General features: G+C 51.5%; 8 protein-coding genes across 8 annotated transcripts; 3 read left to right on the forward strand and 5 right to left on the reverse strand.

Annotated features, from left to right (window-relative positions):
- Positions 1-125: 125 nt before the first annotated feature.
- Positions 126-1,110, reverse strand: APUU_10519A (uncharacterized protein; the record flags this gene model as incomplete). Its single annotated transcript, XM_041701696.1, has 2 exons — positions 126-738; positions 800-1,110. 2 exons carry the CDS (start codon positions 1,108-1,110, stop codon positions 126-128), a joined length of 924 nt encoding a protein of 307 aa, XP_041549885.1.
- A 1,705-nt stretch (positions 1,111-2,815) lies between these two features.
- Positions 2,816-4,039, reverse strand: APUU_10520A (heavy-metal-associated domain-containing protein; the record flags this gene model as incomplete). The annotated part of the gene is made up of 3 exons (XM_041701708.1): positions 2,816-3,119; positions 3,173-3,962; positions 4,027-4,039. 3 exons carry the CDS (start codon positions 4,037-4,039, stop codon positions 2,816-2,818), a joined length of 1,107 nt encoding a protein of 368 aa, XP_041549886.1.
- A 481-nt stretch (positions 4,040-4,520) lies between these two features.
- APUU_10521S (uncharacterized protein) lies at positions 4,521-5,274 on the forward strand (the record flags this gene model as incomplete). Its single annotated transcript, XM_041701719.1, has 3 exons — positions 4,521-4,887; positions 4,942-5,062; positions 5,118-5,274. The coding sequence occupies 3 exons, from the start codon at positions 4,521-4,523 to the stop codon at positions 5,272-5,274; spliced, it is 645 nt and encodes a 214-aa protein (XP_041549887.1).
- Positions 5,275-5,958: 684 nt separating this feature from the next.
- Positions 5,959-7,890, reverse strand: APUU_10522A (cytochrome P450; the record flags this gene model as incomplete). The annotated part of the gene is made up of 7 exons (XM_041701730.1): positions 5,959-6,346; positions 6,423-6,694; positions 6,755-7,005; positions 7,059-7,210; positions 7,265-7,456; positions 7,521-7,650; positions 7,701-7,890. The coding sequence occupies 7 exons, from the start codon at positions 7,888-7,890 to the stop codon at positions 5,959-5,961; spliced, it is 1,575 nt and encodes a 524-aa protein (XP_041549888.1).
- Positions 7,891-8,394: 504 nt separating this feature from the next.
- On the reverse strand, positions 8,395-8,746 carry APUU_10523A (uncharacterized protein; the record flags this gene model as incomplete). Its single annotated transcript, XM_041701741.1, has 2 exons — positions 8,395-8,573; positions 8,632-8,746. 2 exons carry the CDS (start codon positions 8,744-8,746, stop codon positions 8,395-8,397), a joined length of 294 nt encoding a protein of 97 aa, XP_041549889.1.
- Positions 8,747-10,122: 1,376 nt separating this feature from the next.
- APUU_10524A (uncharacterized protein) lies at positions 10,123-18,760 on the reverse strand (the record flags this gene model as incomplete). Its single annotated transcript, XM_041701752.1, has 8 exons — positions 10,123-10,665; positions 10,719-11,389; positions 11,468-13,223; positions 13,270-15,618; positions 15,663-17,525; positions 17,574-18,485; positions 18,540-18,629; positions 18,692-18,760. The coding sequence occupies 8 exons, from the start codon at positions 18,758-18,760 to the stop codon at positions 10,123-10,125; spliced, it is 8,253 nt and encodes a 2,750-aa protein (XP_041549890.1).
- Positions 18,761-19,559: 799 nt separating this feature from the next.
- APUU_10525S (NAD-dependent epimerase/dehydratase family protein) lies at positions 19,560-20,825 on the forward strand (the record flags this gene model as incomplete). The annotated part of the gene is made up of 1 exon (XM_041701763.1): positions 19,560-20,825. One exon carries the CDS (start codon positions 19,560-19,562, stop codon positions 20,823-20,825), a length of 1,266 nt encoding a protein of 421 aa, XP_041549891.1.
- Positions 20,826-21,760: 935 nt separating this feature from the next.
- Positions 21,761-23,996, forward strand: APUU_10526S (uncharacterized protein; the record flags this gene model as incomplete). Its single annotated transcript, XM_041701774.1, has 2 exons — positions 21,761-23,674; positions 23,733-23,996. The coding sequence occupies 2 exons, from the start codon at positions 21,761-21,763 to the stop codon at positions 23,994-23,996; spliced, it is 2,178 nt and encodes a 725-aa protein (XP_041549892.1).
- Positions 23,997-24,003: the final 7 nt, after the last annotated feature.

Consider the following 24,003-nt stretch of genomic DNA (forward strand, 5'->3'; position numbering starts at 1 on the left):
TTTTCTTGTACTTATATATAAATTAGATATGTTAACGTTGTTTAAGTATGAACAGTCTTAGGGATAGTATCCAGGTAAATAATATCCTTCTGTGCTAAGCACTATTTACATTCCGAGCCTGCTATTCACTCGGGCTCGTCGTAAAACACGAAGCACCTCACCTCAATACTCTCACGCGCCGGCTCGTTCTCTGTGCCGGGAACCGTGAATGATGTATGCAGCACTCGCCCCGCCAAATCGGGGTCTCTCTCGCTCTTCGAGTCATAGATCTTGATCACGAGGGGCTCGTCTGGCCTTAATTCGCTCTTGAAGTACCACCGATGGTCCGGGTTCATTCTTGTAGACAGCGTTTCAAAAGGCTCCTTGGAGACATTCTCGTAGGTGGCACTGCCCTTGGGCGGCAGACGGACGGTCATGGGGATGAGCTCATCATCGCGGACAGACCGGGAGTCGCATACAGCCAGGGGGTCCCTGCGAACAGTCTTGATCGGCCGCCAGACGTTTATAATCGACCACCGTGTTTTCAACAAACGCGCAGCTTCGTCCGGCGGAAAGTTCTCGTGCAGGAAGCCAATGGCCCCCTTACGTGAATGGTCTACATGCACAAACCGGGCGGGGACCACTTTGGAAATTGCGGCATTGTCCGCGAGCTCGGAGCTGCCAACTGTTGCGTCGAGGGCCTCACGGGTATCGCGTCGGACGAGATGCGTGCACACTTTGACCCTTGTGGCGCCAGTGCTGGGAGTGGAGATAAGTCACAGCACGCTGTGGGCAAGAAGGAATAACTTTAACAGCTTACATCTGTTTCAACCATGCTTCTGTCTCCGGGTAATAGACAGCCTTGATCTGGTCGTCCTCCTTGAACTCCTTTTCCGCGCTTTCATGAGGGTGGATCTGGAAGCCCTGCCGGTTGAGGTTGAATTGCGCCTCGCTGCCCTTGATATCATGTATCGTGACTGGATGGGTAGCATACTTGCGGCGATAAAACCCGGCAGTACCGGGTGTGATGTTGACATGTCCACCAAGCTCTAGATCCAAATAATAGTTTAATGTGGTAGGCACCGCATCCGCAGACCCATTGAGTGTAGCAGCAGTCGCAGTAGAAGTCATCTTGCGAGGTGGGGTAACCAAGAATCATACACACTTGATAGAGATGGTAGAAGAATGGCCTTGATGAGTTTCAAGGTTTCTTATATCACACGTTGAACGTCGTGACTGGCGCGAGACGACCGTGCTCACCAGTTAACCGAAAAACTGCTCGTGCCGGGACTGCCACTGCCGAACGCACAGCAACTCTGTATTTACTGGCTGACCGGCAATGGACGCAGAGCCGAAGGTTTTAGTACTACGCCTAGTTGGTTCAATCCCAATCGCTGATATTTCGAGACTGTCTTTGGGGTCGTTATGATGAAACCAGCGCTGTCCAGTTCCTTGTTCTCCTCGTGTTATTCCGTCCTCTGAAGCAGCGGGATATCATTCCGGCTTACCTACTGACACAAACTTGAGAAAAATGTAATATAACCATCGAAAAAGAAGGCTTTCTAGAATACAATGTATTCAAGAGCAGGGTGTGTGTGTGTGTGAAGACGCCCTTTATTAACAAGTATCACATGTGCGCCCATTGTATCTCCAATGGCAGATAACAGCATTGCAGCCTTTACAAGCTTTAACTATACCATCATAGTCATTTACTACCTCATCGGCTCGTATTTCCGAGTCTGCTGTGCCCTCATACTCTTAGTCGGTATAATTTACCTGGACGGTATAGTAACCTGCAGCTAAACAGGCCCTGACTGCAGCCTTTCCAGGCGCCGGTGGTAGCAATCTTCATCATGAGAAGCACTTAAATATAATACAGTACAAAGATGTAATTTATTAAATTGACCGCGCGATGTCTTCACACTATTTAATCTGTTAACTAGATTAAGTAGTAGAAGCATAAATAATGATATACTATAGCTAGATTTGCGTCAGCGAATATATAAGTATACTAGATGTTCCGGTAGTGCTTTTTCCTGTATTTCTATAGAGATTTTATTCAGGAATCCTGAACAGACTCTAGCTTTAAGCGAACTTAATGTTACTACTAGTATCCTGAATTTTTAGAAACTATTCTAAGAAATAGAGGTTTCAGCTACTCATACTGTTAATAGAGTAATTATAGAATTTAATATATATAATTTCCTTACTAAATTTAGTTTCTTGGACAGTGAAGTATAAATAGTAGTTTTAGTAATATTATTATATGATGTGGTATCTTTTTATAGAGTACTGTTCATACCATTGCAGGAGATTAGTAGAATGTCTCTTCTCTCACTAGTAGCAGGCTGATAGAACCTTGAAGCGTTTAAAAAGAGTCCAAATCGCAGCCCTCTAATACAGCCTAAATCCAAGCCCGGGTAGCCTGCTCCTCAGAAGTAGACTGCTGCAGACAACGCTCACGCTGCTTAACGCCATGGCTAAACTGGCCCAGACTGGGTCGAGTCTGGTATGACCTCCGCGGGCTTTCACAGGATACAAAACACCGGCAGCCACAGGTAAGGCGATGAGATTATAAACCAACGCCCATGCAAAGTTGAACTTGATCCGAGGCTCATAAAGACGATCGTCATTAGAAAGGTTGGAACAGCGATAACGACAGAAAGAGCGGTCCGAAGTAGAAGACGCCGTTGCTCGCGAGCATTGATCTTTTGCGAACGCTCTTCCAGAGTTGGTGGGTGATGAACGGAGGCCTTTAAATTAGGGCCTGCCCTTGAGACCGAGTCCGGTATGTGCCGGATAGTGAAGCTCGGGGCGTTCGGCGTATAGCTGACCTTTAAGATTGATCGGCCACACTCGACATTTTATCGACGACTACTTCCCCAGCGCAGTGCTTCAGATACCCCATGATTCGAGGAGGGCAATAATCACAGTACATCCCACTGACGCTGATGGAGATGTTTCTCTGCTGATTTCGATACAGCGTGCGGTCCGTTTCGCTCTCTTCATTCAAAGCAGCCTCGTAACCCATATCCTCGATAATCCCTGCAATCTCAGGCAACTGGTCTCTCCCTTCGAATATGATCGTGGCGCTGTTTGAGAGGAGATTGATGTCGACCGTTTTTATCCAGTCCAAGTTCCTGAGTGCCCCGTTAATAGCACCAATGCAGCTACTGCAGGTCATCCCGCCCACAGAATATGACGCTCGCAGGGTGCAGTTTTGGACTCGTAGCCGGTCTCCTGTAGAGCAGGGCGTTCATCAATCTGTTCCACTGTCGCCTCATATCCCACGTCTTCTATGGTCTGAAGGATATCCGCCACATGGCTTTTGTCCCGAATAGCAACCACAGCGCTATTGGTAAGAAGAGTAGCATGCACGGACTGTACGCATGGCTTCATCTCGAGTGCGTCGGAGATTTTGCCGACGCAGGTGTCGCAAGTCATTCCCATAATAGACATGACCACTCTCACAGCCTTCAGAGAGTCCGTGGCATCTACAACGACAAAGGGTTTGTTTGCTGTACCTACTTGCATATTTTGCTTTATTGCGAAGCTCTTACCCTGCCCCACGGTGGAAGCAGAAAGCACTTTCTTAGCGCGACAGATATCGCATCGTTCAATATGGCTGGTCATTCTTTTTCTTTCGGACTTATTGGCCAAACTGTAGCGCCTCGACCATACCTCCGCGGCCCGATCAATCCACCCGTCTTGCTCTGCCAACGCGCTCTCGCTGGGGGTGCCATCGTCGGCATTAAACCCGGCTTCTGCGTCTCGGACTACACTGCAGATCGCAAACCCAGCATCACCAAGCGCTTGTGATAGAGTTGAGTCAGGTAGAGATGGATGGTAGCGAACTGTGACTGTCTGAGAGACAATAGACGCATCCACCGAGGTAGGTAATAATTCTGCTCTTTCGTTGCTCGTTTGCTTCAGCGGCTTAAGTAGCCTGGCTCGGTCCCAGGCAGATCCGTCCAGTTCCGTTGCTGTGCAACTCTTGTAAAACGATCATGAGCAGATTTGAGCACACGGAACCGGGTTGAGCTATACCAGTCTCGTACATTATAAATTCGTGATTGGTTGGCCACCGACCAGAATTACTGGTTAAAGTTATACAGACAGTATCAAGCGTATCGAGAGCTAGTGATACCCTGTTATTCAGCAGCCACTCTGCGAACCGGATTTCGTCGAGGACAATCCTCTCCTTACCTCCTAACGATCCAGTTCAGTGCCTGAGCTGCCAGTCACTGCTACGAAGTGCAAAGAGGTATAGCATGCACTGACCGGCCATATCGCCCGTCCATCGGGCTCATGTCGCGGTTAATACCTCGCCACCCAGCCTTTCTTCATAGTATCATGGGTCTTGTGTGGCATCGCGTTGGCTCTGCTAATCGGGCGGTGCTTTGCAGCCTGGAAACTTCTGGGGAGGCAAAGGGCAGATCTCTACCTGGCAATCACCACGTTTGTAAGGCCCACTGACTGATTCGCAAAGACGCTGGGGCTAATAGTATAACATTCTGCTTTAGGCGATTGGAGTGGCCAGTATGGTGATTCTCACTCTCGGCACTGTGCAGGGATTAGGACAGCACCTGTCCAACTTGGCACCTAGACAGGCTTATCTTGCAATGATGTACGCCTGGATCAACCTTGCGCTGGCTCTGATCGCGATCGGACTTGGCAAAATCGCAGTAGTGGCTTTTATCATCAGTATTCAAGGCTACTCTGTATACGATCCCTGGAGATCCGTCGTGCTCTGGTTCCTCGTTGCAACCACCATGGTTGTGAACACCATCGAGGTGGTCCTGTTCTTCACGCAGTGCTGGCCAATCCAGAAACTGTTCGACATCAGCCGACAAGCAAGTGTCTGTCCTGGAACGATCATTGTTGAAAAGTTCGGGATCTTTCAAACTGGTCGGTCTCTTCCGAACTTTGCACTCTCACTTCTAACTCTTGATGTTTGACTAGCATGGTCGGGATTCTGTGACTTCACCCTTGCCTTGTACCCTGCCGTGCTCTTCTGGAATGTCCATGCGCTTTCGAAACTTCGCAGGCTCGGCATCTCTCTATTGTTTGGTCTTGGGGTTACGTGAGTTGCACGCCTTCACTACTCCTGGTATAACGACTCTAGCTGACCAGACTAGTGCGGCGCTTCTTGCAGCGCTCAAGGGGTGGAAGATCCCGTTGATTCTCAATATAGAAGATGCAACGTGTGAGCTTTCTTCAGAAATTGCCATTCGGACCAGTAATGACGAAATCATTTTAGATGTTATAGCAGAGATCATCGTCTGGCACCAGTGAGTACCATATATGCATACTTTATTTTTACCCCCGTTGCAGATTCTAATCAGCCGACAGAACAGAGATGTGGATCGTGCTTATTGTTGGCTGTCTTGCGCCGACAATGCCGCTGTTCAGGGTCTTATCCCAGAACGCTTCTGGACTATTCCATCTTTTCAGGGCGCAGCTGAAACCTCGTCTTCATTCTCGGAATACCGAAACCGGACATGAGGTTTGTTAGCGGTTCAGGAACCACCCTCCTATCCCTTTTGGCCATTTTACCAAGTTCAAATACCCGATGAGAACCTTGTATGTTACGATCAAGTCTAGATCGTTTAAGCAATTTTGCAATACACCACTTGTGCGGACTTTTTTTAATAATAAGTCAACAACAAAACCATAATGAAGAAAAAATAAAAACAAAAACACGTAACCGCGTGGATTTGCATGGGGTCACCACCGTACTGGTATACTGGTAACTTGTTTGTGGAGCAGTATTAATGGGAGCTCATCAAATAGGAATTCATGTCAATTTGCAATTAGTCGACAACATGTTCACGGGCTCCGAGACAACCCCTTCCTCCATCACGATATCCAGGACAAGTAGCATAAACCCCGCTAATTCCAATTAAACAACAGAAGCCGAGGCTGTCAGACTGGTCTAATATCAGACCCCGCTGAGATTACCAGAAACAAGCTACCTGACTATTTAAGCATTCCCCGGACCATATCTGCGTCCCTCGTCTCCCACAGAAGCTCGCCCTCCACAGACCGGATTATCTCCTCATACTTTGGATCCCTCGGCTTGATACCCACCACAAACGGCGCCGGATGGCTGACCATGCCCGGTACAAAGTGCGGTTGAAGATCTACTTCCTTGCCATCGCGGACAGCCTTGCCGATATCGAAGGCCGCTAACGACGTGCTAATAGTGAGGTACAGGTTTGAGTCTGCAAGGATTCGACCAGGGCAGATGCGCCGCCCGAAGCCAAAGGCCAGCGAGTGCGGATCTCGCTCGGGGGAATCGCCGAGGAAGCGCTCCGGGTTGAAGCTCATGGGGTCTTTGTAGTCCTTTGGGTCGTGGCAGAAGGCCCTATATGATGGAATTGTTAATTGTTCATTGTAATTGTGTGAGACAAGAAGTGAAATGCTGATGGAGGCATGCTGACCAGATATTGGGCATGATGATGGATCCCTTCGGGATGTGATAGCCATCACAGACATCATCCTCCATCAAGCTGTGAGCGACGCCCATCGGCGTGACGGGATGCCACCGAAGGGCCTCTTTGACTATTGCGTCGGTGTACGGCAGATTGTCGCGATCCTCATACCCCGGCAGTCGGTTTCGGCCAACTACACGGTCAATCTCTTCCTGGGCGCGTTTTCGCACATCCGGATATAGAGCCATTGCCATGTAGAACGATGAAATCGTTGAAACGGTCTGGTCACAGTTACATGGTCAGTCTCGGACGGAAGATGGATGCAAGGGAGATAGACTTACCGTGTCAGCACCTCCAAAATAGAGTGAGAGGGCACTCCACTTGACGTCGGTCTCTTGCTCGGACCCGGAAGGGATGTCCCTGTCTTGCAGAAGATTACCGACGTACGAAGCCTCGGCCTCGACGCTGTGTGAATTGGTTTGCTCTTGCACAAATCTGAACGGGACATCTGCCATAGCCTGAAGATCCTTCCCAAGCAGTTGCGCGACTCGTCGAAAGCCTGCGCCTGGGAACCACGCCGGGACGTGTCGCACTGTATTGCATTTTGTCATTATAACGGCTCCAGTAGATGTGCGGAATACATACAGATAGGCACAGCGTCCACTAGCCATGTCCCGGGGACGAGCGCCGCAAGAACCTTTTCCATAGTCCTGTCGATGAAGTCCAGAAGGGGATCTGGCGCGGTGTAGTCCATGCGATAGCCGTACAGGAACTTGAGAGTCAAGGCCCCGGCAAGCCTACCGTCGTCAGCATGAATTCTGTTCTCCTCTGTCCATGGAACCATAACTTACTTCCTCGCATGCTGTGGTAAACGCTGGGGCGCATCCAGCAGGCAGACCAGGAAGCGACGGACCTCAGTCTCTTGGGCTTTATTAAACCGCGAAACGCTGAGGCTGGAGCCCAGCTCGCGATGGATGTACTTGCGGTAGGTCTGAAGGCGTTTGCCGTACCGTTGCATCAATACCGTGCCATCCAAGCCACATCTATACCAGTTAGGCGGCTAAAGGGGCTTGTCTTGCTGCTGGGAAGGGACTAGGGAAAGCATACAGAGTGGCAAACGGCAGTGTAGGGCGGTCCGAGTATATCACGGACTTTTTCTCCAGCAGTTCGAATGCAAGTCGAGCATCATTGAGGATGATGAGGCGCTGGCCGAGAACAGACACCGTGCTGATAGGCCCTATTCTCGAGTTAGACGACGGAGGCTATCGGAGAAACGAATGCGAGTACCATATAGCTCTTTGTGCTTCAGCCAGTGCACCCAGTCTGGAGAGCCAGACGCGGGCAGATCGCGCACATTGCCAACAATCGGCAGTGGCTTCGGGCCTGGTGGCAGGGATGCGCGGGACGATGCGCGAGAGAACAATATACCAACAATATATAGGCTGGCGAGGCCAGCGACGGCAAGAACTAGATACATGGTGGAGTTGCCAGTGGCAGCGAGAAAGCCAAAAAAATCCCCCACGGCGGTGCGTCTTATAAGGAGGTCTGGCTGCATTAAAATGACACATGTGCGTAACCAACCACTGCAGCGTGACGATGACCAAGAAGTCAGTAGCCAATCAGAGACAGAACAACTGTCAGCTCTGCAGTCAGATTGGAGCCACCTGCTCACCCAGGTGGTGATATTCTCTATGCCAGGTGCACCCAACCAATATCCTAACTATCTAGCTGGAAGCTATTCCGCTAACATGTGGGCCGCCCAGTGAATCTGAGATTGGGTTCCTGGGAAGGTGTTCTATGCCAAGTGTGAAGTGGGTCCGTTGAAGTCCGTTGAAGGAGATGTTTGGTGTCGGTTAGGGTTTAAAAAGTAAAGAATGGACTAGCATTGAGCTTGTTATATACAGTCATGCAACTCGGCCATCACAGAAACAACCCGTCACCAAGGCGAGAGCTATATCCAATCCGTCTGACTGGGCCTGATCTAGCAGCTGTCGGTGTGGCCATCACCTCCGTTCTTGCACTGGTATCCGCACTTCTCGATGACCTTGATCTCGCCATTGGATCCTCCAAGGCAGTCGAACAGGGCGTTGTCTCTGGTGACGCCAGGGAATGCCTCCTGGGCATCTGCAACCGCGTTGCGGATCTGGGTGTCGTAGTTGCCTGTCATCGATTAGCATTTGCTTCACTTTACCCCGGGTTACAGGGCTTGCGTGCTAACCTCTGCTGAGAAGGGCCGAGGAGCAGTAGTTGAACTGGGTTTGGCAGTTCTTTGCTGCACCGAGAGAGGCGAGGGCAGCCACGGAGGCAATGGAGAGGATGCTGAGGTTGACCATTTTGTTGGTAAAAGAAGAATTGAAGGGAGTTGTTTTCCTTTGTTGGTGAGTGATTGAGGTTGAGATGAAGATGATTGTGAGTGCAGTTCGAGGGGACCAGAGGGGGTATTTATAGCCTGAATCTCGTCTCATGAGCCCGGAAAGACTTGAATCCTCGAGGTGCATCCTCGAGGTGCAAAACCAAGTATACAGAGGCTGTGGAGATCTAATCTAGCTTGCCTTGCAGATCGGTCGTCCTGGCTATGAGATTAACCCTATACGGAATGCACTTAGTGCTCAGCCTCCCGGTCAGGCGTGCCATCTTCGAGCCCAACATTGGCCAGGAAAAGCCTCATGGTGTTGGAGGCTCCACTGATCAGCTCACTGACCTCTCATCGTGCCCTACCACTTATTTAAGCCTAACGCCGGGCCGTTTTCAATGGTATGTACATTGTACAGTCTCGAAAGCTACGAGGGTACTGCCCGGTGTGTATAGAGGTCGCGGTCTCAGGGCTTCATAGGACGTCAAGAAAAGGGTAAAGGTCACCAGACCTAAAGGATCAGACAGGATCAGACTAATTACTCCTATGAGGCCTGGGGTAGGACCACTTCGGAAATAGTTTGCGAGGCACTTGAGATGCAGATCTCGCTGGCGGTGAGAAGAGCTCTACAATTTGAGGGTAAGCCAACGTTTCCAACTCTCCACTATGCTGATCAGTGGCTTGGGGCCGGACGTAAATGGAAGTTACTGAAGCCAAGACTGTATACGGGGCCGAATTACAGACAGCATGAGATAATATTATGACCACCCTTATCGTTGAAAAGTTAATAAAGACAGCTAGACAACAATGCCTTGGTTATTAGCTAGCTATCAGACCCGGAACCCCCGGAGGCCCCGAAATCTCGGGGTAGTTTGGCCATGCGGGGGAACACGGGAAAGCGGCCTATATATGTGGGATATTGACTGAACCGCCAGCCGCGCCCACGGTGGTCCGCTACACCACCAAAATCAGGAACTACGAATCCGGCCGGGGCCCATACCAGGGGCCCGGCTCGCTGGGAAAACGAGCAGCCGAAGGCCCATGGAACCAGGTGCTGAATACGTAGTCAGGGAGATTATACTCTTTATACGAGTCAACCGGGGGCCACGATGCCATTAGGAAGAACCTGAGAAGGAATGGAGCGGCGAAAACAAGTCGACGTTAGTAAGAGAGGATGGCGAGCCGGTTGTGTGGAATAGCTTCAATCACTACTGTTCTTATTTGTATGGGATTGCTATTGCATTTAAAACAGCGTTGATGGCTTCGAGTTCGCTTCGGTTGACGAACCACCCGCATAGCCAGAACACCTATCGAGATACAACGGGTTAATGAACTTGAATTGAATTGATTGAATAGCTAGCTATCAGAGCTTTCCTCAACCACAACAGTAGATGGCTCCAATTTCGCTCCAGGCGAAGAAGAACCCGCAGACGAGCTGCGCTCACACGCAAAAGCCTGGCGACTCTGATATTTCCCCAACCAAAGCATCTGCTCATGCTCACGGAGATACCGCTCACTAGAGAAGTTCTTGAAGATATTCTCTCGGCCCAAAAGCCCCAATTTGCGGCGCTGCTCAGTCTTGTCATACATGCGCTGCGAAATCTGCTGAACCTCTTCCGGAGACGGCTGAAGTGGCAATGTAGGCGGAATATGCCCTGCATCGTCTTCTGCAAATGCAGCCCACTGCCCCAGTAAGGCCATGACACGAATCTGCGCCCCTGCCAGAGAAATGGGGTCATTCGGCGCCACGACTTCGCTGAATCTCTGCCCTGAGGCTCGGTCAGTCACCACGCAGAAGGACGCGCCGACGTCCGTGCACACCACAGGCACACCGGTCAGAGCTGCCTCGCCCATGGCTAGTGGGAGCCCTTCGGATATGGAGGAGTTCATGAACAGCCACTATATTAGATTGTCAGAGGTGCTGTATGTAAGGAAGGTAAGCAATGACGTACTGCATCTTCAAGCGCTACCAGTGGATCACCCAATCCCATGAGAAGGACATGCTCGCGCAAGCCCTTGGCGTCAATCATCTGCTGGCACTCAGACGAATATGCCGGTGACCGCTCCATATCGCCGTATATCTTGAGCTGGTAGTCGTGGAATCCCCAGTTGTTGACAACCACGTCAGCAGCCAATATGGCTGTTTTGACGTCCTTCACGTAGCGAACATGGGACAGCATCACGACGGTTGGTTTCTCTGCCTTGGCCTTTTTATTCACCTTATACCTGTCCATGCTTGCAATCCCATTCACAACGGCGTCGATCTTCCGGCTGAACATTCGGCGGTGCTGCAACGTGCCTTCGCATGTCCCAAGCTCAATCTCCCACCCTGGGTTAAAGTATTCAGTGCACGGGAGAACAATATCTGCATGGTACTGGATAAGAACACATGACAGATGGGCGAGACTGATAAGAGCGTGGTTGACAAAGATCGAGTCCAGGGACAGTGCCGAGGATAGATACGCGGCTATCTCACGGAAGCTGATACAGTGGTCCCAGAGCTGCAGCACACACTGGCGTTTCATCTTGCATAAGACCCCGTAGGTAGCTCCTGTCCAGTGGTGGGATACCTGGAACACAGCCGGGATCTTTTCCGGGACGGGGATGGAGAAGATAAACAGATCTGTTCGTAGTCAGCCTTGTTGCTCAATGAAGGAGAATAATCTGGCAAGCCGCGGGATGTGCAATAAATAGGACTTACAGCGATGCCACATATCCAATGCATTATCCAGTTGAGCAACGGTGGGCCTTTCAGCATCAAGCCATTGCGAGATCGGAGTCGCCCCCTCCATATCCTCACTCAGCCAGAGCTCTCGCCATGCCTGCTTCACCGTATCGCTCGTCCAGACGTCATTCCAGCTTCTGGACGATTCGAAATACGCATTCAAGTCCACCAGCGCCTGAGTCGCCTCCTTGACATGCATTCGATCCAGACGGCCCATGCGCGCGCACCGGACAAGCGTAGACAACACAGGAAGGAAATTAGCCCGGATATCAGCATCCGTTATACTCCAAGCCCTCTCGACAATAGCCGAATGCAGACAATTCTGGAAGATCCCATGCGTTGGGTGTAGGAAATCCAACCCCCACTGCGGCAGGATTGTAAGGGAGTGCACGTTATGCTCGACCTGGAACCGGGGTATACCAAAGTCATTGGCGGATTCAGCGATGATATGCCATCTGATTTGTTTCAGGTTGTTTACAAGGTCTCGACGGCATGCAGAAACGCCACCGGGCTCATTAGGCCATGTCCCTGTATCCATAGCCAGGACGTGGAGTTCGTTGCTGCTATCATTCAGCTGTGTGGAAAGCGTGCGTGTATTGATTCTTGCATCCCCGCCCTGGCCGAAGCTGGCTAAATCGCCAAAGTTGAATGCGAGGGGAGCCCAGGAGCTGACTTGCTGGCTGAGGTCGACGTCCGCAATAATGGCGTCTGCATGCTCGTTGAGGTACTCGGTTGCTGCTTCGAGTTCGCCTCGGTCTCGTCGTCGCCAGTAGGGTTGCAGCATACTGCTGGATCGTAGTATCATTTCGTCTAACCACCTGGCAGTGACGGCGTCAACTTCATTGGATGCCTTCCAGGACTGCCAGAGATGCGTTCGGCCCTGCGATATAGACACCGGATATCGTCTCATATTGCGTCGGAGGAGGCGAGGCAGTGTGCCAATCCTAGCAGGGAACGATACCAGCGGATTGTCATGTAGAAAGCTGTTTCCTGTTGGTTTCTGGAGCACATCAAACCAGTCTTCTGAGATCATTGGTGGCACAGGGACCTCATCTCCGTTAAGGGTTGCTCTTATAGTCGGGTGGAATCTATGGTCGTAGGTCCATTCGGCACTGTAGACCTTGTCTACTTGAATAAACAGCGCCCTTGTAACCCAAGGATATGGGATCCATTCATCCGGTTGCTCTGAACCTGGTATACTCCACCCAACCTGGATTCTGATGTGTGGGAAAACATACTCCCCTCGCAGAAGGTCACTATCTGATCTGGCGTTCTTTGCGTACCAATATTGAAACTGGACAGGGCGGGCACTTCTCAGGGTTGAGCCAGAGACAACATATCCTCGACGATTATAGCAAACAACTTGTGACTGTAACCTGCCGGCAAGACACTGGCGCTGCAGTGGCACTCTCATGCGTGCTTCAGGAGTGGCCTGCCTATATTCATAGACAAACCGGTTAATAGAAACCCCATTGCTATCGTATTCCTCCCGGGCTGTCAATCCCATGTCACTTGTATACGTGTTGATTGCAACCAAGCAGTCCGTTTGGCTTGGCTCCTCTTCATAAATACCTGAATATTGATATAATCGACAGGACCCATCCTGCTCGGAGTGCATAAAACAGGTAAAGGCACCATCCAGCGTATCAAGGGCAACGCGATTCCTTTCGACTGTTACTGTTTGCCCTTTGGTCGACTTATAAAGCGAGGATATTCTACCTCGACCATGCAACTGAGCCAGATTAGCAGCGAGGAGAAATACCGAGAATTGAACTTACCAGGACAAGCGGGAGTATAAGATCCTGTAGCAGTTTACAAAATGACCATATATACGTTAGACAACGTTTCGCCGGCCACGATAGGAGCAAGGGCTGTGTGCGAAGCATATAGTCCAGTTCTCGCTGGTACTCGGGATCAGCGACTAGCGAAAGAACCGTGAATTTGATACACGACTTGATCTTTAGATATGCTCGGAGTAGCCTCGCTTTTATGGAGTGCGAGGAACCCCCTGGCACGTTTTCAAGACTGAATTGCAGGGACGACATCGGCTCGCTTTGGCTCAGGGTCAGCGTTGAAGACGTTACAGCTGCCTTGTCATCAGGGACAAGCTGAGCATAGTTGCTAACAGCCATGGCCAGGGAAGCACTCAGATCGTATCTAGCCAGCAATGCATCCAGTTCTCCGGGATTTGATAACTTAAACCTCGACCGAATCCACTCGGTCTGCGAGATGGATAGACGGTATGACTGTCCGCATGCCCGTTGGAGGAGGAACATACGAACGTCGGCAGGCAAAATATCCCATTCCTGCTCAATATCGATTCCAAGTAGAAGATGTCGGAGAACATCCTTGTGGGTGTTTGACATCAGTTCTTCCCGGTCCCGGGAACAGAATTGGAGCTGGCGTTTGATGCCTTCTGGGATAGAGAGACTGCCATCCAGACCCTCATGAACCAGTATCTCAGCGAGGATCGCGTGGTCGTGAGACAGGTCAAGGTAGTTCTCAGCTGTGCTTGACACCAGTGCTTCAGCGATTGCATGACACCTGCCCTGGAGTGTATCCTGGACCAGATCCAGAGGTGTGATGACTATTATATGTAGCGAATCAGCAGTCTTTTTGCTTAAACACCGGAAGAAAGGCTCTTCTGATCTGAGTAGAGAGCCTGCAGAGATGAGTTCAACCAGTATACGTCCTGACTCCCATAATCCAGCTACACGGTGTAGTAAGTCCGCAGCTTGAGGGAACGCTCGTACATAACTAGCCTGCTGAGACTGGCTTCGCGAGCGAAGTATCTTCATAACCTCAACCCCAGGCTGCATAGCCGGATCAATCCTGTACCGCAGGTTCAGAGGCATGGACACAATCCTCTGAAAGGCACCAGCCAATGTCCCTTGTGGGATTTCCGGGCCTGGATTCAGGGTGCTGCAGGTGTATACAGCCTCGCCGATATTACTATCATTAACCCCCGTAGATTGTCCTACGTTCGCCTTGAAAAATGACAAGATCGCCGTAGTCCAAGTGCCAGCAGCCAGGCCGATAACGCCGCCGTAGGGAAATCCATCCGGGATGAGGCGCAGCAGGATGCACGTCATAAAGCTGACCGCTGTGCCAAGGGCCACTGGACCGTCTGCCCGGTGTCGTACGTATATCCTGCTGTACTGATACCAGAGGAGTCCGCTGTATGCGCCGATATATGCTAGGTACATCTGGGTGGCGCTGCGGGAGGACTCAAACGACCACATCAAGGCAGATGTCACGGCCAGTCCCCAGATGTGCAGGAGACTGTACTTGAGGAGCTTAGACCAGTATAACGATCGGCGAGTGAGTCTATCGTGAAGGATTGCTTCGTGAAGGGACGCGAGACTGGAGACCTGCTCGGGTGTATGCCGGTGCGCAATAGCCCATAAGGGCTGAGAAACCGCGTCAAGGATCACAGCGCCCATGAGGTAATACGCAAGCCCAAATCCTACAGCCAGTCGAAAGGTATCACTCGAGACCGACAGACCGACTATGGATTCACCGGTGAGCAATGCAGTCCATTTGTCCATGAGTGCGAGAGCAAAGAACAGCAGTCCGCCCCAGACTTCCTGCCCGGAGTGGACCCAGTGTAGAAACGCGCTGTGCAGTTTGAGGCCCTTTTGCATGCTCACTAAAGTCTCGGTCGCGGATTTGAGCTGCAGGTTCCATGTTGGACTGTAGGGTAGAGGGAGCTGCGTCCGGGTATATTTGCAGTACCAGGTAAGGAGGAAGATTGTAGCTGGATATCCCTTGGCCAAGCGCTTGACGAACGGGTCTGAGGTGGATTTCGACCAGGAATGGTAAGCACGGTCCTTCTTAACACAGTTCCAAAATGTCTGGCGTATTGTAAAATACGATGGCATCTTTTCGTCGGAGACAGCTGGTAGATGTGTTCGTTGATACCAGCCAACTATCTCCTGCTCGGTCACGCATGGGATGTCGAAATACCAATTATTCCACTTGGAGATCACTCGTCGAGCAGCAAATAACAATATCACTAGGAAGAACGCCAGCAGGCATGGATAAATGACGATGTCGTGGTGCAGCCACGTCGTGAGCAGGGGCGAGACGAGAAGGATTGGAACGCATGTCACAATCACCACACGGCCCTAATCACGTTAGAGTGGTCGCTATCCAGGAGAGGTTTACGTACCGATTGAAATTGATGGCCGGGCATCTGATAGATCGACAGCGTGGATAAGACCATCAGGTATGTGGTCAAGAGAATCAAATACACGAGGAATATTACACCATTGCGAAAGGAGTACGCGATGCTAATCCCAGTCAAGGTGATGATGCCCACTATTAGGACAGCTGCCAGCCCAGCAACGAAACGCGTCATCACAAACATGCTTGTTGCGGGAAATGCCATGGAATAGAAGTAATAGCTGCCCCCAGAACTGATCCAGGTGCCGAACGCGCCGCCTAGAAGCAATGCCACCATGAGCGCTGCCGTTGCAGCCGTTTTCTCTGTATCCTCCATAAAGGCGGACAGGTACAGACCACGGCCAATCGTTGTAAGCAAAGTAATATCAATCAGGGCAGGAATGGCAAAGATGCCGAGAAAGGTGATGCGGTAGTGCAGCGGCGTGTCCTCCTCAGATGCGTCTGGATCCAAGTCAACATCCATAGAAGCATAGGCAGTCGGCAGCTCAGTCGTATCTTCATCCTGTAGAGGTGGCGGATGCCCATCGTGGTATGATCGGATTTGACTAAACAGAATCCTGCCCAGTTCGTTTGGCGTCATATCGAAGTAGGCATCGCACCGCGCTCCCACTGCGTAGAATTCAGCAAAGCATGCTGCTTGGATATGGTGTAGATTGGGCCCAGGATTCCGGTCGAGCACCTCTAGGTAGACCTCGCCCAGGGCTACTTTACGGACAGCACAGAAAACAGACATGGCAAGGAAGTCTGCCTTGACATCGATACAAGAAGGCTTCAGCACAGTCTCCATTACCGCAGCCAGTTTCCCAAGGGTACTGCTGTCTTGTTGAATAAGAGCCTGTTCGATGCGGACACTGATCTTTTGGAATAGTGCAATGGCAGATTCATATTCTAGGGACGAACTGCTCTGGGTCTGGTACCAATGCAGACGGCCCTGTACGAGCTGCTCGGCTGTCAGCCTGCCCGCAAGATATTCCACCGAGGATGCTCGTCGAAGCTGGGACAGGCTGGGAGCGTCCAACAACTGATATTCACAAACAGCTTTAACTTTGGCAGTCAATGAGGTGTGATCGCACGTTGAGTGATTCAATCGTTGTGTCCATAGAAGTAACTCTGCTGGAGTAAGTCCTTCCAGGTCACCCATCTGACGACGAGACAGCCCCCATTCTGAGCAGAGACTTTTGTTGACTTCCGCAAGCGACATCTCTGCTATCAAACAGTCGAAGCGGCTGAATCCTTGGCTAGACAAGAAGGTGTGCAGTATTGTGCCCGTACGATCTGTAGTTTTGTTGGAGAGATATATATCCAGAGTCCCCGTAATGGAGTCAACGTCATACATCCCCCAGACCTGTGTCTCACCGCGAGTGCGGAATCCGGAGTGCAGACCAACCCAGACTCGGGCACTGTGCGTATCAGAAGCGCTTTTGGAAAAAAGATGGATCAGTTCTTGGATGCTGGAGTAGATAGCGGATGTGTTGGAATTCCCTGGTTCAATTTGCCCAAGCTCGCAGGCTATCTGGTCCAGCTCCTCTTGCTGCAGGAGCTCCAGAAGGCCCGACTCACGAAGACGTCTTTGGGCGTCCAAGAGCTCATTTATATCTGTTGGAGAGCAGTCAAGGCCCAGCTGGAAACAGCCCAGGCCGGTGTAGTCGACGCCCTCAGGGGATACCGAGAACGGGTTCACCTGCGCGTAAACGCTCTCGATGGATGGATTGGGTTTGCTGATAATTGTTGCTGAATTATCCCCAGTGGCGCCGCTTGTAGGGTAAATCATTTTTAACTTGGCGAGATCAGGAACAAAGCTGTCTAATATCCCATACAAAGAATCATGTCCAGCAGACTCTGGAAGTATCTTGGAGACATTAGTTCAACGTCAGGTACTACACGAAGATATACTCACCGTATCATTAAACCGCCAGTGATCGTGCGCCCTTGCTACTACATCATCCCTCAGCCAGACCAATGCAGACAGCGGCTCCTTCATTGCCGTGCGAGATGCAGCCATATCCGCATCCACCAGGGCAGATCCGGGACCGATCCAGCACATAGCAGTATTGTAGTTGCACCATTTCAGTGTCCGGCGCACAACAGCATGTGGGATAGTAACTTCGTCGCCAACTACTTCCCACATGGCAAAGTGGCAGCTACCTGCAGGTTTCTGGCCAGCCAGCGCCCTCATGATAGACCGCGTCTTCGACATCTGGAAGTAGTCCTGGTGGCTTCCGTCGGGAAGAATAGTGCCGTTTTGGAAAACGAGGCCTTCAATGTGACTCATGTTGATGTCGTTGTATTTCTCGTCAGCGTGGCGTGATATCTCCAGCCAGACGTCGAGGCCGATATAGTTGATGTAATCAACCAAATGATTAAGTACGACGGGGTCGAAGTACGTCTCCCAATTTGTGAGAACGATTCCGTGAAATGGCGTCTGCTGCGTCTCATGATTCTTAAAGGATGATGCCAGCATTTGGGTGACAATCGCGAGTGATTCAATAACTTGGTCATTGGTACTGCTGGACCTCGACTCGAAACAGCTCCGTATGTCGAGTCGACCGAGTATATGCGAAGAGCTACAGTGACTGTGCACTGCACTTACGACACCCGGTTGCAAGGGGTCGACCACGATGGCATCCCATTGTGAGAGTAGGCGTCCTTGTGCTGGGGTAGGAGGGTCCGCAATTTCACCCAGATACACGCCGAATGTCTTGAGGCTTGTGGGATCTGTCTCGCGCGAACGAAGAGGTTGCGCTGTCTTCCATAGGGAATGTAAATAGCTGATAATTGAATCAGGGGCTCCTGAGCGCTTCCGCCGTCGCTACAGGGGCTGATATCAGCATTCATTGCGGCAATGAGATGGGACAGGGCATACCTTCAAATGCGCGAATGTGGCTCTCCCAATGACGAATGAAATATATAGCCCGCCTATAACTACGGTGGTAAGAATGAAAATGGCCAGGACCTGCTGAATGTCAGATATGCTGAATGTGAGTATGGCTGCGACCCAAACAGACGACAACCTACCTTGCCTGGCCAAGTACTCAGCATCCCACGCCATCCGACGGCATGCAGACCTAAATATTCGGCCTCCATTGTGGTAAACCTAGATCTTGATGTAGGCGAATGACTGGAATAGCTAAATCCCCTTCGGCGATGGAAATTTAGAGTCCGCCGGCAGTGACGGTGGGATATTGGTCTATTCCTATCGCATTACTCACAAATTCTACAGATTTTCATATTTACAGATCATTATCCCAATGCAATCGAGGCGCCGCTCACGGCAGCCTCTGCATGAATAACAAACGGCCATATAGCTTGGCAGATACGGTGCCATTTGCGGCGAAGCCACAGCTCCAGCTCTCCAGCCCTCCAGCCCTGCCAGCCTTATTCATCAGTAGAAATCAACGGAAATCGCCAAACGCGGCCAGACTACAGCTCTGCCCTGTCGGGGTCGACCCAACCAACTCCTGATCCAGGCCCAGAAGCAGCCGGTGGTCATAGCACGTCCAGATCGGATCTGGCGATGACAGCCCCGTCCCAGGAATCAGGGCTACATCCACCGGTTTCGGAGTCCGGAGTCATTTTCCTGGATGTTCTCGAACGCAGCGTTGGATCCATCTTCTGACGTCTGGAGATGTGACACGCCATCGGTGGTCTAGGCAATGGGATTACTACCAATGCCTTGATTAATCGTACGGCCGTGGCTTTCAAATCCCGGGTGCCACACTACATTCACACGCCCTCAGATACGTATTGACGTTGTGTCTGTGGCCGAAAATGGCACTGAGCCTATCTTGATGGCCAGACCGGCGGACGTATTCAACACTCATTATTGCCCCTATCCCCACCAGCTGGCTCTGTCTGTTAATCACATTCTATCTACGCCCTAATCATGACTCCAGTTTGTAATTCGCGCTGGAGCTCCTCCAGCTCCCTCGAGCCAATGTTCGACCTTTCCAGCTCCGATACAGATCCGGATTGGGCATTCGAGAACGTATCGCCACCGCTTGGAGACGGTGAAGACGCACAATATGTCCTTGTTACAGGGGGACTCGGGTATATTGGAAGCCATACCTGCTTGGAGCTCTTAAAGGCAGGATACAATGTCCTGATCGTCGACGATCTGAGCAACAGCCACTACCACGTCTTCCACCAGATACTAAAGGCTGCGCAGGCGCATTACAGCCGTGCTCAGACCGTATGCCCCAAGGCAACACTATCGATCATTGACTGCGGCGACATATCCGCAATGAGGGATCTGGTCAATGCGTATTCCCTAGGACCAACAGCTCCTGGAAAGAGTCGATCCAGGATCATCGGCGTCATCCACTTCGCTGCCTTCAAGCAGGTGGAGGAGAGCATTCGCAAACCGTTGAAATACTACCAAAACAACATCTCCGGGCTGCTCGGCCTCCTCAGCTTCCTGGAAGAGTACAACATCCGAACCTTCATCTTCTCCTCGTCCGCCAACGTCTACGGGTCCCAGGCAGCAGCCGGCCAGCTGCTCCGTGAAGAAGACTGTCTCCACGAGGCAGAAACGCCCCATCCCCCAAAGTCAACTCTGTCCGAGATAACAAATACCTACGGGCGCACCAAACTCTTCGGCGAGGCTATCCTGGCCGATCTCGCCCGCGGAGATCCCTCATGGGGCATTGTCGCCCTGCGATACTTCAACCCCATCGGCGGCGATGCGTCGGGCCTCCTAGGAGAAGACCCCAAAACGCCTTCCACAGCCCTGGCCGCAGCCATGGGCAGGGTTATTACCGGGCAGAGCCAGAAGCTCTACATCTACGGGAATGACTGGAACACCCGCGACGGAACTCCGATCAGGGACTTTATCCACGTTAGTGACTTGGCTCGGGGACATATTGCGGCCCTGGCAGCCGCCAGCGAGAGAGGCGTCAAGGAGAACTTTCGCACGTTCAATCTAGGGACCGGATCTGGGTATTCGGTGTTGGAGTTTCTTCATACGCTCGAGGCCGTATCGCGCAAGTCTATCTCCTACCGTATTGTGGGGAGAAGGCCAGGCGATGTCATGTCCTCTGTTGCTAACACGGAGCGGGCGGCGCGAGAGCTGGGCTGGTGCACGGAGTTGTCGTTAGTAGATGCCTGTGTGGATCTGTGGAATTACCTCGATAAGAAGAATTTGCTGGGCTAGGAATAGTGGCTGGTCCAGAGTGATCTGGTCGAGTTACTTGTATGTATTCGTTGCTACGTGACTTGATATAACTCATTGAAAGGGGCTTGCATATTGTAGCATATTTGCTCTCGTTACCAGGGGCTGGGAACTCAGCCCCTATGCGAACAGGCTGGAATTCCTCCTTAAAGCCAGTTTCAGCCACATGCAAGGCGGTTTATATAGCCCGAACAGACGCTGCTGTATTCAGTGGTAAGGTGCGCAAATCCAGGTTCCTACAGTATAGCTACTTCTTTCAATATTACCATATCTTTATCTCTCATGTAGACTAATTAAATACTGCTTATTATTCCCGTTGCTACTGAGAAATGCTCGCAGCTGTGTTTGGTTGCAACCGGGACCGCCGCTCGACGCCAAAGAATGAGAATGTCACAATGACCACCGTGCACTATGTGGCGTCGACCCGGGCACGGTCGACGGAGGAATTCGCTGCTTCTGAATATGCAAAAGCGGCACTTTGTGTTGGGCCCATCATCGCGCAATAAATGGCAATTGCCTTACGAGCCTCAGCCCTAGCCCTAGGGGTGCCGGCCACCAAAACATCCATCTGTCTGTTTATATGTAGGACACTGTGCAGAACCCGGACAGACTGGTCGAGTGCCTCGGGTTCAAGGTTGTTTGGAGATGCCTGTGGCGTCTCGGCGCATACCTAGGAATGAAGATAGCAGATAGCTCATTCCTGTAGCCTTCGCGAGTCTCTTGCCTGCAGTGGCAGTCAGCAGCAACTTGGATAGAGAAATGTATTCCCATTTATAACCAGCAATTTACCCTCATTCCTTCCGCCTGAAGATCATCAGCCGTGACACTTCGTTGCCGTATCACAGATTATTGTGTACTGCGTTGTCCATTAGCATTGTTCTATCGCCACCAGGTAGCAGGTAATGCGTTAACTCGCCATGGGGATCAATTACTCGACAGCTCTCCCCCAGACAAAACCTCTCCCTTCCATGTCTGCTACTTCGCTATCAAGCACCGTTGTGCCTGTTAGCGCCTCTACTTCCAATATCTTCAGCTCGACTGTTCCCGCCATCAAAGCCACCACCAGCACCTCCAGCACAGCAGCGCCCTCGTCCACAGTAATTGAGACCCGTGGTAGCTCCGCGCTCGCTGCTGATATCCTGGTCATTGCCCGGGACTCCACCGAAGCGAACGTCGCATCTTCCGGTCTAAACGCATATGGCATCCCATTCACAACGCTGCTCGTCCCTCAGGAAGGCGTGCAGCTGCCAGACCTAGACTCTGCCGCTGGAGGCAAGTTTGCTGGAGTTGTGATTTCCGGAGAAGTCAGCTATGACTACGGCAACGGCACCTGGGCCAGTGCCTTGGCTCCCAGTCAATGGTACCAACTATACGCCTACCAACTTAAATACGGAGCCCGTCTGGTGGAGTACGATGTGAGTCCAGGAGAGAAATTCGGGACCAAGGCAGTGACAGGCGGCTGCTGCAAAGAGGGAATCGAACAGCTGGTTTCCTTCTCCGATACCAGCGACTTCCCTACTGCTGGACTTCGCACCGGGGCTGGGGTGAGCACGAAAGAGCTCTGGCACTATCCAGCAGAGATTGTGAACAGCACAACGACCAAGGCTATTGCCAAGTTCGCGAGCAACCAGGTTATCAAGAACGAGACAGCAGCGGCGGTGATCAACAACTTCAACGGGAGACAGCAAATGGCATTCTTCATATCGCTTGATCCGACATGGAATCCAACCTCTGCGTACCTGCAGCATGCATGGATTACGTGGATTACGCGTGGTCTGTACGCAGGATATCGCCGCGTGAATCTGAATACCCAGATCGACGACATGTTCCTCAGTACGAGGATCTATAAAAGCGAGCGCAACTTCCGTCTCACCCCGGCGGACCTCGACGGCATCACCAGCTGGCTTCCGGCTGTTCGGTCGAGATTGAACCCAGGCAGCACCTATTTCGTCGAGGTTGGTCACAACGGAAACGGCAATATCGAGGCAGCGAGTGGGCAACTTGGCTCTCATCGCTGCAGCGGTGGTCCAATCCAGATCACAGCCCCAGCTGCTACGCCGCCTGAGTTCAAAAAGCCGCTTGGGACTGCTTCGAACCTCTGGCCGGAAACGCCTAATTCGTTTAACTGGAGCGATGCCTGCATGGATGCTGACGAGCTGCTGCAATGGTGGAAGAAGAACCTTAACGAATACGCCCATATCTCGCATACATTCACGCATCTGTCCCAGGATAATGTCTCCTATTCCGACGTCAGTAAGGAAATCACCTTCAACCAGGCCTGGCTGTCCCGAGTAGGCATCTCGTCTGCAACCCGGTATACGTCCAACGGCATCATCCCACCTGCCATCACAGGACTCCACAATGGCGACGCCCTGCAGGCCTGGAGCGACAACGGTATCACAAACTGTGTAGGCGATAACAGCCGCCCTGTTCTCCGCAACCAGCAGAATCCTATGTGGCCGTACTTCAGCAGCGTCAGTGCCGACGGGTTTAACGGAATGCAGGTGAACCCGCGGTGGGCCACGCGTATATACTTTGACTGCGATAGCCCAGAGTGTACATTCCAGCAGTGGGCTGATGTATTCTCAGGTACTGGGGACTTCAATAACCTCCTTGAAGCGGAGAAGGAGTCTGCTATAGTCAATCTCCTCGGTCTCTACCACGACAGCTACATGTTCCACCAGGCAAACCTGCGTAATGCCAATTCTGCCTCTATCACCGTCGGTAGCTCTACCGGTCGATACTCGATCTTCCAGGCGTGGGTAGAGACTGTTGTCCAGGAGCTGAGCAGGCTTGTGACGTGGCCTATCGTGTCAACCACACATCAACAGGTAATAATTCCCTAATCAAGCGTTAGGAATATAGCTGATATAGATTTATCCACCCCAGATTTCCGATAGCTTCCTCCAACGCTACAGCCGCGACCAGTGTAAATATACCCTTACCTACGAAGTCTCAGGCGGCCACATTACCGGCATCACCGTCACAGCGAAGGACAACCAATGCAGCGCAGCGATCCCTGTCACCTCGCCAGTTGAATTGGACAGACATAACTTCGCCACTGAGCAGCTTGGTAGTGATCCCTTGACTGTCTGGGTCGAGCTCAAGGGTGATCCTGTCAGTCTTGCTCTTGCTTCTCCGATTCCACTGTAGGGGCCGT

The sequence above is a fragment of the Aspergillus puulaauensis genome, chromosome 1, assembly GCF_016861865.1.
Source record: "Aspergillus puulaauensis MK2 DNA, chromosome 1, nearly complete sequence".
In the NCBI taxonomy this organism is placed as follows: domain Eukaryota; kingdom Fungi; phylum Ascomycota; class Eurotiomycetes; order Eurotiales; family Aspergillaceae; genus Aspergillus; species Aspergillus puulaauensis.